We start from the raw sequence: 14719 nt of genomic DNA on the forward strand, positions 1-14719 counted from the left end.
CCCCCAAATCTTCATCACCAAACTCACCAGACTCTATTTAAATAATCAATAATTTTATCATTGTATGACACACTTCATTCAAAGTGGATAAAAACAAAATAATACTCACAAAACCCATCTTGGTTCATCTTTTCACCGCTCCAACAAGCACCAACTCTGGTTTGGTGGAAATAAACCTTTAAATCACAATGTTTGATGTGAAAACATGCTGGTGATATGCACTCTAAAATTCCTGTTTTTTAAAATGGAATCTGGTGTGTTTGACGATGGTGATTTCTTGGCTGTTTCTGGTTAAAAAAAGGATCTTATTCCTAAACAAAAAGGTCTATCTCTGTAGGGATTCTTTCCGTAATGTTATCAGACACTTCGAATAACAATATGAGCATAACAGTGACAAAAACAAGCAAATTTTGGGGACACAAATTGATGGTGAAGTGATTACACTGCAGCCCTCTTGCTCAATATTGCACCAGTTTCAAATACTGTTGCTCCAATTAGTCACTTAGGCATAAAACATTGGAAAATAGGGTTCAGGTTGAAAAATACCAACAGCAAAACACCTGAAGTGCCCCTTTACCAAATCCGTTATTTGCCATTTGATCGTCACGATTTCAACTGGTGACCACAGGACACACAGCTATAAGGTTTTGGCATTATGGCTCATCAGTTGCACATCTACCAATTACAAGGACATGTAATATTAGCCCCAACATCCAAATGGTCTGCAGTATCAGCGTGCCATCTTAAAGCCAGAACGATAAAACATCCCTTGAAGTCAAACACTGATAACTGATTTTGGGAGATAAGAGTGTGCAGATAGGCAGGGGGAATGAGAAACCCCATTTTTCATGTGACTTGGACAGATAGCTAAATTGTTCATAGTGTTAACTTTATGTTTCATTTTTTTTCTCCGTCCCTTATTCTTTGAATATAAACGCTGGAAAAAGTCACAGACTTCTTGCATCAAAAAGAATCTGGCATTTATTCTGAGCTTTGAAAATGGGTTTAGTTCTTATCTCAGTGGTGTGCATGGTAATTTGCACCTTGCCTAGCGCTCATTCTTCTGAGTTGGGTCACATACGGCTGCTGTGTGTGTGTGTGTTGATGTGTGTGTGAAATAGAAACTCGGAGTTAGAGATAGAGAGAGACGCGCCGTTAGACAGGCAGAGCATACTCAGATGTGTGTGTGTGCGCGTGTGTGCTTGTGTCTTCTGACAGCCCGAGAGTAAACAGAAACGATATTAATCCCCCCTTTTGCTCCCCCTGCCCTTGTGTTTTCGTCATTTTTAATAACACGGTTTCTATTCAACAATTAATCCAATTAACAAGGATCCAGATAATTAATGAACATGCGTTTAGCCCCTTTTGAAGAGAGGCTGTTAGCTCGCTCACAATGAGCTTGTAGAGCGCCCTGGGTTTTCCACTGAAAGTATGCTGCTGGAGACAATGGGGCCCTCGGTAGGGGCCCTGTAGCTGGTTGCAGCCCGCCTCGGGGGCCACAGCCGCAGGAAAGTGAGTGGGAGCTGGTTACTCTGTCGAGGCAAGGCTGTCTGCGATAACGACTGTAGCTCTGGAGGAGGCGAACAGAGGCCCAAAGGCTCTGATAACACGCATACATACAAACAAGAACAACATCTTTCCCTTTTTCTTTTGGCTTACTAGTTTGGGGACTGTGGGGGGGAAAAGTGCTGGCAGAATCTGGGTCATTTACATTTTGAGGAAGGTGTGAGCACAGCGCAACAGAAATAAATGTCCTTCTAGCAACCACAGCGTATACAGAGCATATACAGAGAAATACATAATGTACCTATAATTCATTTTAACTCGTATCATAAGCATGACATGACAAATGCCCTATTCGTGCTCGTGTTCATGCACTGTTGCTCTCATACTCGTTTGCGCATGCATTTGTTATAGTCAGTGACTGAACATTATTTATTTGTCTTGAAAGCACCCGGAGTAAGAATTGTAGACGATGAGGATGAAGAGGAAGGATGAGTTAGTGAAAGCTATGGTGGAACAATTTCCCTTCCCTCTGTAGATGTACTTTAGCGGTGTCGTAGATCAAATCAGCACATTTAAGTGCCTCTATACCTCTTTGTGAGCACTTGTTTTATATGTCAATATAATGATCGCACATTAGAGTTGTTGCCATTTAACTGTATCTATGTTTATTCGGACGACTTTGCAATCATAGAAACTCAACAATCAATCAAGTCCCAGTGCAGCAGTGCAGGAATTACTATTCACAGTTGCTAACAGGTAGCATTTATGAGACCGAATCACTACTTCACGCTCTTTCAGTTGTCTGACGACGCAAAACAGGAAACTATGTAAATGATAAAAGATAAATTGTGACTTTGTTTGCACTGAAACACATTATAGGTGATCACGGAGAGCAGGAAGTGATAGAAGAGAGGCTGTGTTGGCCCCACCCATTACCAAATGTCTGTTGTTATGCATAACTGTGTGTTTTGCCAACGTAAAGAGAACAAAGACGAACAGATTTAGCCATTTTCCTGGTGTTCAGGGAAGTTAGTGTAAATGGAAAACCTGAAAAAGATTTTTTTTTTTTTTTTGCTGGTCTAGCGTGGATGTGATCTCAGCTTACATCTGCTCCAGTATGTTTTAATTTCAAAAGCAGTGTTTTAAAATAAAAACAATCTCCGTACACACTACTGTTTCAGCACAAATTCAGAAATAACTTTCATCCATACTGAAAATGCTGCTCACATAACCATTCATGCACACGGGGCATGCACATGCCGGGGTAAACAGGAAGCAGACTGTCTTCTCTGCAGCTGGTTGATTAGATACAAAAATATAATACAGAGGAAGAAGATCGATTGCGGAAAGTAAGAGTAGAAATTTCTTTGCATAGACCAATGGCAAAGTAACTCATGACGCTTGTTTCCCCATAGCGCTTTACTTTGGCAGAAAAGTGGTGGCAGGGGATCATGTGCTCATCCCATCCCAAGAATATCTTGACATTTACATTAGCTAGGTAGCCAACACAATGCTATGTTAACAGAGGGCTGAATACAGCTACTCACAAACTTACAACGTGTGGTGATAGAAGCACAACATTAAGTATTCGGCATATCTGCTCCAACAGATGGGCTTTTCTGTCTTGGTCGTGATCATTTCTGACTGGCATATCATACGGCTCAGGACAGACAGTAGCTGAAGGAGCGGCTGTGACGACATCAGTGCCTGTCTGAAAAATTCAAAGATTTTTGACTAGAAGCGCTCAGAGCGGTCATACAAAAAAGCCAAAGTGCTCTGAAAAACTATGCTGGGTGTGGCGTTTTTTCCCAGGGCGGCTGCAGGTGCTTTTTCCTTATTGGGTACAACACAAAAAAGATGCTCAGAAAACAATGCTATGTGGACCTGGGACCTAAGGCCATCAAGGCGGCTTCAAGCATACGGTAGTCTCACGTGACTAGCCTCCCTTACTTCGGAATGGGAGTCTGGGGACATCCGTCTTTCGTTTTGTAATAGACATGAGTAGGGATATCCAGACCACGTTACGTGCGTTGCACGTGTGTTACATGTAACAGAGATGTTGCAGCTCTGCAATATAGCTGAATCAAATGAAATCATATACATTTTAATCTCTTCTTGCGATGCACTGAACATTTCCTTTTCTGTTGTACTACGGACAACAATTCGGGGAACAGCAATTCCGGTGTAGGTGGGTGTAAGGCAAAGCTAATTAGCCGTTGGTCGAGGAAGTCCGGAAGTACACGGATTTGGATCCAATCACATCACTGCCGCTGGGAGCCAGTGCTAGTTCTATTACAACTTCCTATGGGAATGTCCACAGACGACAGAGTCTGCCAACATGCTGACGTCATCAGCGTCTGTGTAAGAGACTATTTCAAACATAGATTGGGAGTTGTTACAAAGCAAATATGGTGACATGTCAGAGCGATGCCAGGAGCGTTATCTGTCACTGGAGGAAGCCATGGCAATGGGAAGTGAATACCAACACAAGAAGGATGAAATAAGAAAAGGTATAAAGACCTAGCCGAATGTTTTGGCTTGACATGCTGTAACTGATGAGACCCAGTCAGGAAGCGAATGTGGCTTCGTGTCGAAAGAAGCCAGTTGAGGCGGTTCCGGCATCTGATCAGGATGCCTCCTGAGTGCCTCCTGTTCGAGGTGTCCCAGGTGTCCCGCTGGTAGAAGGCCCCGGGGCAGAGCCAGGACACACTGGAGGGATTACATATCTCATCTGGCCTGGGAATACTTTGGGGTCCCCCAGGAGAAGCTGGAAAGTGTTGCTGGGGAGAGGGACGTCTGGGGTGCTTTGCTTGGTCTGCTGCCCCTGCGACCCGGCCCTGGACAGGCGGATGAAAATGGATGGATGGATGGATTTTCAAAAGTCCCTAGCTCCGCGTGTCCACACTAAAACACAACAGCATTTTGATAAGATGCCTTCGTCTTAGCCTTAGTTTTGATTTGGGTAAAGCTGTCTCTCCAGGACCAAAAACATCCACAATGCAGTGGGTCCAGTTCAAGCTGTGAGTGAAGGGGTTTGGTGTGGGGGTGTGGAGACCTCTATCCATCATGTTATATTTGACACCTACCTGCTGACTGGATTACGGGGTTAAGGAGGGTCAAAACGGTTCAAGAAGATGCATTTTTTAACCTAGCTGGCATAGTTAGAACTGAGCTAGAGCTACATGTCAGTGTGTTTTCACAGATTTTGGTGCATTTGGGGTTGTAGAATTATCTAGAGATGGGAAATGGATACTAAGTGGACCAGGAAAGGCAGTAAGTTCAGTGAAAGTGAGGAGACTCGTCTGTTGTTGAGGCGTGTTTTCTTTTTATCCCTCACAAATTAGACTTTGCATGAGAAAGAGTATATACTATTCACACACTACAGGAGGAAGTGTCACCTGGAGGAGTGCTACAATATGGAGCGGCAAGAGGAAAAATCTATCACAATCCAATCTGAAGCTGCAGTATTCCTGTGTTTCCAATAACACATTCTATTCTCGCCACCACAGCCATTCACCATTCTCTATTTTGTTAAAGGTCACCTTGGGTGTTGTAGTCTGGATGCTCCAGTGGTTCGGCAATCTGGTGATGGAAATGCCTGTTGGCCTGCCTGTTGGCGCTCGGTCTGGGGGGAGCGAGGGATTGGGGAAAGAGGGGGGTGACAGCTGGAGCCACTTGTGGTGGAAGGCTCTGATGGGAAAACCTCCAAAGTCCCACCTCGAACCTGCTAATCATCAATCAACAGGAGGAAATGACACAGAAAAACACTCTGCCATTTTACAGTGTGGGGCACTTAAACAGGCCGAGGGTAAACAAGGTTTCGCCCACTCCTCCTTCCTCATTTCATCCCTTGTGGAGAACACACAGGTGTCAATACGGCTTAAAGAAGTCCAGCCGATGCTACATCTGTCCCCGCCAATTGTTAACAGTGTGGATCCATCCCCGCTCCTACTGAAGATGCCTGTATTTGTTTACTTGCTCGTTCGCCTGTTTGTGCACGCCCGCCAGCCCGTAGCGGGGAAAGAAATGAGTGTTTGCAAGTGATAAGACCTGTAGGAGAGGAAGAAGAGGAAGGAAGAACAGAGAAAGTGGGTGAAGGAGAGTGACAGAGAGAGGGGGAGAATCCTCATTGATCACATCTGTTCAGAGGAGGATTGATCCTGTGGTGTGGTCTACTTTGGGATCTTAACACACACACACACAAGAATCCTCACAAACCTAGACAGGAAATCACGATGTAAGATTTTAGCATACTTTATTTATATTTAAAGGAACAGTGCGCATGATTTAGGGGGATTCAGCAGCTAGGGGGATTGCAGACTCATCAGTGTTCTTGGTTCACGAGGTTTTTACTGGCAGAAGTCTCTTCCTCTACAAAACAACAAAAACAAAACAGACAAGGTGATTAAAACTATTAAAAACACAGAATAAAGCAGTTTTACGTCACAGGCAAGCCACAAGCCCTGCACCTGCTAACGTATGCTCCTCTTTTTTCTCTGATAACTAAGATCCAGACGTTTAGGAGGTTTTTACCGGGAGCTGAATTATCTGCAGAGGTCTTCTCTTTCCAAAACAAGTGGACCAGAGGCCTGTACTACGAAGCCAGTTCAACTTACCCAGAATATATTTTTGCTATCTGGGTAGACTAACCCTAACATTGGCCGTCTGGATAACCGGTACAACAAAGGTGGTTATCAACTAGCTCAGTTAATTCTGGGTTTTCCTATCCAGCCACAAGCGTGTTCACGTGAAAGAGGCGGCGGTGTTAATTACGAGCAGAATCATCAAAACCATTAATGAAGTAGGCAGCTTTATATGATATGAGATGAAACAGTAGCGACAATGTTTTGTTGACTGGACAGTAAAATGTCAGTGGCGCGGGATGTAAACTATACTCACAGAAAATGTCAAAACATTTTAAATACATTCCAAAAATTCACCGTCAGCCGAGACTTAAATTACGTGAAGGTATCACTTGGCTATATGCAACATTAGTACAGAGTATTTTTTGTGATTTAGTTGGAAGAAACTACTCTGAATATGTCACATAAAACACTTTAAAGTGTTGCCAGACTGTTTCTGCTACCGAAATAAAGGGTGGAAATGTAGTTAATGACTGATGAGGTCTGTCTGACCCAGATGTTGCATTTATAATAACGGGAGCTAAATATTATTTTTCTTATAAAATGTTTCCTCTTGTTCTCATCACACAGGTGTCTAATGTCATTTTAAGCTGCAGCGATGGAATAAAATAAATTTTACATGAGCTAAAATCATGTGTTTAGTGTTTTAACCGATCTCTGTGTTTGTTAGAAGCTCTGTTTTAGAACCAGTGGAAATAGAGCCCTGGAACAATGAAATCATTCTGACCCATAACAGCATATAGGCTCCTCTTTTTTACCTGAGACTCCGAATATTTGTCCAAGGATACTTTTTTCTTCAGTGATCTCATTGGTCAGATGTTGGGGTGTTGACAGGCTGTCATCTGACACCCTTAAGTTAACTTGCCCCGGAGCAGGTTAGCTGTTCAGCATAAGTTACCGCAGTGATTTATCCCGATAAAAAGAGAACCAGCTTCATAGTACTGAAAACCCAGAGTTAACCCTGAAGTTACCTCGCTAACTCCAAATCCTGCTTCCTAGTACAGGCGTACAGTGATTTAAACCGGTAAAACACTGAATAAAGCAATTCCACGTTCACCACGGAGAGACTCTTAGTGGACATGACGAACACAAATGATCCTATATATAGTCAGTGTTTGGTTTATCCATTCTGGGCTACTGTAGAAACATGGCCGTGCAACATGGTGATCTCCGTGGACCCCTATGTAGATACAAATTGCTCATTCTGTAACAAAAACTCAACTATGCTTATTTTCAGGTGATTACACACTAAACAAAACACACTTATTATATTCCATTTCTGCCACTATACCCCGCCTAAATCTCACACACTGTTCCTTTAAGAGGAGCTTCACGGAGCACTTCAGAAGGAAAACAGAATATGAGCTCCTCTTTCAAAGTGTTTACATTATTCCTCCACTCTTGAATTAAGCCTGCGAATCAGACACCTGGCATATGGAGAGGCAGATAGATAAATCTCCATTGTGCTGTCCTGCCTCGCACATGCTCAGTAGCTCCCCGGATGAGCACGGACTCCGACGGGCAGACGTGAACAAGACAAATCATTCCCAGGGGGGCATTTATTTCTGTTGCACGGCACAATCCTTCTCATTGCTGGTCCTAACAATCTGCCTTTTGAGACTATTACATTGGAATAACAGAGACAGCTCAGCAGAAGAAGGGACGAGAGGGAGAGGAGGAAGTGATAAAGGGGAAGACAGTTGAAGGCTTCCCGAATGCTTTATAAATCCTGCACCATATCCAGGGTTATGTTACAACACGCAACCCAACTTTGATCATATTAAGTGTGACCCACATGGATGAATTATTTGATTTCCAACACGGGGAGACGTCGTACATTCAGCTTGTTTGTTCAGATAAGGGAGCGTGATGATATCGTTAAGTGCCAGTTGTCGCCTCAATTCTCTTCTGTTTCTCACTTGTGAGGGAAAAACAGATAACCAAGTGGTGGAGTCTGCACCACCCCGCCCCCATCCACCTCCTCTTTCTCTTCTTTGGTCTCTTATTCCTCTCTCTGCCGCTGAATGCTCCTAAATCTCAGGTCTGGCCAGAGCTAGACAGCTCTCTCTACCAGGTGACACAACATCCCACTTCCCTCCATCCATCCATCTCCACACGGCCCACACAGTCTCTCCTTCCCTTCATTTCTCTGCGTGCCAGATTCATCTTGGACTGCCGGTCTGTCTCAGGCGCAATGTATCTCTCTGTCTTCCTCTTTATTCAACATGTTTACTCTCTCAAACACACACACACTCATACCACAAACACTGTCACGCTGCCGTTCCTCTTCCATAATTGTCTTTCCCCTCCTCAGTCTTAGCGTTTCCTCTACTTTTCTCAATCTCTTTTTTCCCCTCCGTCAACAGAACGCTATCGGCGTGTTTGTGTAGCTTTTGTTGCGCAGCTCACTGCAATACAAAAGCCTTTGTTGGCCTGCCACTACTGTGATGTGGTGAGACGGAGATGTGCAAGGACAAACTTGAGCTCCATGGTGCCAGCTTTCAGAAAGTCAATGTTCACTCTCACATAGCGGCTCAACCTGATGGCTGGAGTAGCTGGTGGGGTGCGAGCCAGACACACGTGTAAACACTTGTCTGCGTAGTCGACTGTGTTGATCGGCGAGGCTGTATGAATTGTGTAAAAATCGTCCTGTGTCGCTGCAATGCTTAGTGTTTCCATCAATGAAATGGCTTGCATGTGTTCCTCAGTGGGAGTTATTGCTGGCTGCAGGGCAGCGGCAGCTGTTGTGAGGGGCTGAGCTAGCGAGGCTAATAATAACCCCAGAGCTGAGTGAGTGCCCACAGGCCTCACATCGTCTAGGGTTGACCCCTGGAGTCCAGTTGCAGTGTAGAGTGAGGATTAGGCCAGGCTGTGGATTAGAGAGAGATATTTCACCCTGGTAAGGACGAAGGCAGGTGTGCAGGAACGCTACACACTCAGTGGTTAATGTCGGGGTCGTAACACCCTCAATGCACCATTTTGGAAGCCCATTAACCATGTGGTGCATAATGTGTTTTCCCAAATCCAGTTAGCAGTTAGTGTTATATACAAACAAAGTGAACCCTGAGCTCTGAGCTGGGGTTTAGCAAGGAAAGAATATATGAAATCTCTCCAGCACTTATCTGGGCTGAGAGGAAATAAACAAAAGGCAAACAACATGCACAAATATGTTGTGAAATGGCTGAATATTCTGGTTTGGCCAGTCTGATCTGGTATGAACTTAAACCAGTTTGATTTAATGCAAAACAGCATTTATCATTAGGACACATGGCAAGTCAAAAAGTGGCTACATCAGCAGCCTGTGCTGAGGGCTCCACAGCGATAAATCCAACTTGTATTGCATAAATCATAAGAAATGTTAAAATGTGATTATCAAAATAATATTTTTATAAATGGACTCAGGCCCTGAACACATGTGTTGCTTTGTGCCTTGCATTTCTGCATGCCTCACATTTTTGCTAGAGAGAGAGAGTTGAAAAAACTTCAACTCAGAGCGGAAAAGTGCCCTACATCATTTCCATTTGTTCCCATTGTCCAATCAGATGATTTGAGAGGTGGACCTTCTGTGGTGGTCATGACAACACTTTTACAGTAGGTAAAGAATGGAGGAGAAACTGGTGGTAGCGGCTGGTGGATACTCAGCTATACTTCCCCTGAGTTATCCCAAAATATGACTGTAAATGGCCATCATTGTGACAAAGCTCCTGGACCAACTGGTGGTACTCTCCATGATCCACCCTCTTTTTTAGGGTCTCATGTAACCACACAGATCCCTATTTCCCTGTGCCCAACAAACTGTTTACTGACAGCCTCTCACCCTCAACCAGAGCTAGAACAAGTAACCTCTGACTAAACATTTTAGTAACTAGCTACTAATTACCGTGAAATAAATAAACAGTAGAAGGTTAGGGTAAGCAGGTGATGGGGTGGTTGTCTGGTTACAATAAAAAAGTGCAGCAAGTTTTTATTTAACGTGTTTTTGCAACCTGTAAAACGCTGTCTGTGTAATTGGAGCCGAATGGAGCCACTAGTGTCTCGAAGGCCATGAGCTGAGCACCGGCAACATGAAGATCAAGTTTTAGTGGAGGCAGGAGGAGGGGAAAGTGGCACACACCGTGTTTGTTAACTGGAAAGTTCATGTGTTTTTTGGGGTGACAAAACATGGCTGAGTTAGTCTCTTAAGAAAACTAAAACTGCGCTAATACAGCAACACTTTGGATTTGAAGCCAATGAAAGGGAGTGTCCTAACTAGCTTTTGTTTCTTTTTATTCTTGTTGCTCGCTTTGAAAACTCTGCAATAGATGAGGAATGGTTGATTCCTGAAGTTGAATTTAGGAATTATGTAGGTGATACCTTCTTTTGCACCACAAAAACCTAAATAAGGTGAAGCTTGCTGGTGGGAGATCACCAGGAAGCTAAAAGTTTCTGCTAAGGTAAATGACCATCGCTAATAACAAGCTAAGCTACTTGCCGTTGACTATATTGTATGCCATTTCCAGTAAATATCTCAGTTTAAAACATGTTTTCTGTTTTAAAGTAACATTACAACTGTAGGACGATAGCAAGTGGTTACGTGTCCAGTCTGATCGAATGCACATCTGATATTTACATGGCTTGTTTACATGATGTAATGAAAGTGCACATTAAATCGAGTAAGTGCAGACAGCGATGCGACAGTCGGGGTCAGGGGCGGCTGCTACGTTAAGTGTTACACCTGGTAAAATTTGGTATATCAGTCCAGTCTGGTGTTTGAATTAGTATCAAAAGTCTTTACACCAACCCAACCCTACTGAATATGTTAGATGTGTATGTTATAACGTGTTGGATCATTCCTATCACCTGCACAAGACATCAGGCAGATCTCTCACAATAGACAGGGAATAAAAACAAACAAAAAACCCTTGGAAATCCTCTCAGCTGAAAATAATAATGTGGCTTTATCTGTGACAGATACTATCTGCTGTTGGGAAGTAGAGCATGATGTTATAACCTGTGCTCTATGACTGGAGGAAATACTCTGAATGGGTAGCAATTTATTTCCTTGTGTATGTCGGGTCACCCGCAGTCACAAAATGATCAATTGCTCATTACGTCTAAGGCGAAAGGGTTAGAATATGATGATCAGGACAATTTCTGCTCTATGCTACATTTGTTTTTGAGGCCCTTTTTTCATGTCCAAGAACAGAGTGAGATAAGGGGGAAATTCAAGTAATGTCATGCTTGGTCTTTCAGGCCTGTACGTCTGGACCAGTCAAGCGTTGATGCCTTTGATTGGCCAAATAACCTCATTGGCTGCCTCCATTCCTGTTCATTTCACAGTTGACTCTATTACTTGCATGAGCAATTACAGCTCGGTGTTGTTGTTTGGCATTGTTTGCCATTATCGTGTGTGTGTGTGTCGGTGCGCATGTGTGTGTGCATCTCCTGACTGGGGAGCATATTCTCCGATGTTCCTTTACAGACTGTCACCTTTCTTAATGAGCTTCAGTGGGTTCCTGAGGAGGTCGAAACGGACACCATTTAGCATTTAATGCCCATTAGCGCCTTTGATGTGACCTAATTGAGCCAAAGCAATTAGACTGCTTGGCCCTTTAAGTGCGAAGAAGGGGAAGTGAACTCTAAATTTCTGTATATTATGGCTTGTATGACATTGTGCGCTGGCTCCAAGCTAAAGGCTGTGATGAACAGATGGAGTGCGTCTGGCGAGTTCTGCAAAACAATATTTGAAGCACTCTATGAAGAACAAGCTTAACAAAAATGTTCACACTCTGTCCTTTTTTTCTTTAGTTGTCCTCTCTATCTTAAAGCTCTCCCTCCTCTCCAGCTGCTAGCCTGTGGCTCAGTAAAATTGGACAGGTGAAGCGGGACAGTGGGGCGTCACTGATACAGTTCGACAGAACCGCAGGCTGTTCAGAGTTCGATCGGCTCATCAAGCGAGAACAGAGGTGAAATTGTAACCCCCCCCTTTTAAAAGTAGTCCATGCCCCTGCACCGCTGCTATATTTGTTGGATTATGCAGCCGCAGTTATTAAGGTGAATTATGTGTTTTGTATTTGAAAGGGGGCCGCACTGCACTCCTTTTTTTGTCTTTCAATGCACAGATCAGGCAGCAGGCGGAGAGCAGCCAACCGGGTTCAGCAGCGTGGAACAGCTATTCAGTAGCGTTCTTTTCAAGATGTGCTGAGGTTGAAATATGAGCATTATGAACCTGTCTTCTGGTTGAGAATAGATTCCTCTGCAGGCCTGTAAAGTTGCTTTTGCCGGAGACATGACTTACAATACGAGACGGTGCAAGTGTCCTTGTGAGTGTCAGAAATCAATTACGCTATGTTTCCCCTGTGGGTCGCAGGGTTGTATATGTATATGCGCAAGTGTGTGTGGGGGGAAATATGGTTGCTAAAACTTCCATTGTGTCTGGGAAGAAGTTTCCACTGTGACTTTAAAGCCTTAGAGAGGATAGTGGGGAGAGAGAGCTTCAATCTGGAAGTAAGAGAACACAAAGTTGGTTAAAGATGTGACTGAGGTACTGGTTGTTCTGGTCAAATAAAAGAAACATGTATGTTGTCATGCAGAGACAGTCATAAATAAGCCCACATGCACGCCAAATGTTCAGTAGGATCACAGGGGGGCATTTGAGTTCAAAGGATGGTAACCAAACGTGTGTGTGTCTGAGTGAGTGTTATCAGGAGGAATGCTGTCGGTCCTCATTCCTATGCGTCTTTCCTCTGCATGTTTAGACAAGCTTCGTCTCCAGCTGGGTTTGTGACAGAATGGGTACAGTGGTACAACACAATAGGAGCAGTTGTAGAGCGGGACAAAACACAGTGCAGATGTACAACAGGACCTTGTGGACTGAGACAGGAGACACGGGCCTGCATCACTAGAATCTCACCCAGCTCCTTTTTTTGTGCCTCTCAAGCTGCATTAGCACCCTCTCAATTAATAGCTTTGTAGTGGTTTTCATGTGTTTACTGTTTCAGCACAGGGAAATAAACTACTTAATATTGATATTCTAAAATATCACATGTGATCTAAGTGGAACTGTGGGAAAAATGTGTCTTTTGAGGTGCGTTCACACCCCGCAGGTGTGACAAAAGGTGACTGCAAAAAGGCAAAGAAATGTTGCAGGAGTGGTTTGAGAAGTTTCTTTTGGACTTGTTGGCGCTTTTTCCACCTTGAAATCATGTCACCGTGCAGGGGAATGTAACAGCTGCTGAAGCAAAGAACCAACCTTTTACAGACAACAGTGGAGCATCAAGCGGTGGTGAGCGTTTGAGAGGCAGAAAAAAAAAATCACTTTTAAATCAATGGAATTTTCAATGCTGTGTTTTCATACATTTTGAAAGAGTGTTTGTCACATTTTTCATCTGATGGATATCGCTGTTTGACATCAAAGTCACTGTGCATCAATGATTACTTATCAGCCAGCTAAATAAATCACTGAAGTAATAAAAAAATGAACACGACATGGATAATACATTAAACATAGTGGTGTTTTTCAATGAGGGAAATTTGTTCTGTCAAGCTTGTATTAACAAGTTATAGTGGTAAATACACAGATACAGAGAGAACATGTATGCATTGTTAGAAATTTAATAGGAGTTTAAAGGGATGTGCCAAAGAGCAGAGAGGGTGGAGAGGCGGGAGGAGAGGGTTTGAGCAGAAGAGAGCAGAGGAAGGGGCAAGAGTCTGTGCAGTGTCAGGGTGACACCCTCCCTCCTCATCTGATCATGCAGGACTCATAAGTAGGCACCATGTATTTGATGTTGATGAAGGCATCCTCCCCTCCATAGCGCTCAAACACCTCCAGAGTCTCCTGGATCAGGTCTCCGATGTTCTCTCTCTTCTGCTGGCCGTAGTAGATGGAATCTCCGCAGTTAACTGCAAGGATGAGGGAGCAGAGTCAGGCAGACAGAATGAGCAAAACAAAAGTATTTCAGCCCAGCCGGGGTCACCGCACACTGTGAGGCTGATGTCAGGGCTCACAAAGCACCACCTGTGGCCACGTCAGACAGAGTCGGCAAATGTCATCCTTCCATCTGACTTCAAACCCACTGGACAGACTGAATTTAATTTACTCCTCTTATGCCGAGGCCAGTTGGGACTGAGCGGCAGCAGAGTTTTTAACTGTTCAGCTGAAAGTTTAATGAGGCGAGCCTGCGGAGAGGAGAGCAGCGTAAAGGACGTGCGAGTTAGAGACGGCTCTGCTGTTGCACAACGCTGCGTTGATGCGCACGAGGCAAGAGCAGTGACCTGGAGTCATGCTCCACAGGTAGGAATGTGTGTGTGTGGGTGGGTGATTCTCATTAGAAAAAGAAAACAAATTCAACAGTATCAATATTTCCATTTATGAAGGTGTTTGTGTTTGTATGTGTGGTAAAAGAAAAATAGGCTCAGAGAGCATGATACACATGTGGCCAATCACAACACAGCAAGAAAGCGCCCCCCCCCCCCAGGACACACACACACACACACACACACACACACACACACACACACACACAAACACAACGGCGTAGACAGCGCAGTAAAACACACAAAATTGTACAACAGAGCTCTAGAGTGCTGGG

The 14719-nt window shown here is 43.9% G+C and overlaps 1 protein-coding gene across 1 annotated transcript in view; it reads right to left on the minus strand.

Annotated features, from left to right (window-relative positions):
• Positions 1 to 314: 314 nt before the first annotated feature.
• The window catches only part of pacrg (PARK2 co-regulated), a 192484-nt gene continuing 178079 nt past the window's right edge, over positions 315 to 14719 (minus strand). The window contains exons 5-6 of the mRNA XM_078175090.1: positions 13903 to 14030; positions 315 to 5877 (exon numbers count right to left, since the gene is read on the minus strand). Of these exons, the coding sequence (XP_078031216.1) occupies positions 5845 to 5877; positions 13903 to 14030 (161 nt within the window). The 3' untranslated portion in view covers positions 315 to 5844. The remainder of the gene's footprint in view (positions 5878 to 13902; positions 14031 to 14719) is intronic.

This window comes from Epinephelus lanceolatus, chromosome 15 (genome assembly GCF_041903045.1).
Source record: "Epinephelus lanceolatus isolate andai-2023 chromosome 15, ASM4190304v1, whole genome shotgun sequence".
NCBI classification, from domain to species: domain Eukaryota; kingdom Metazoa; phylum Chordata; class Actinopteri; order Perciformes; family Serranidae; genus Epinephelus; species Epinephelus lanceolatus.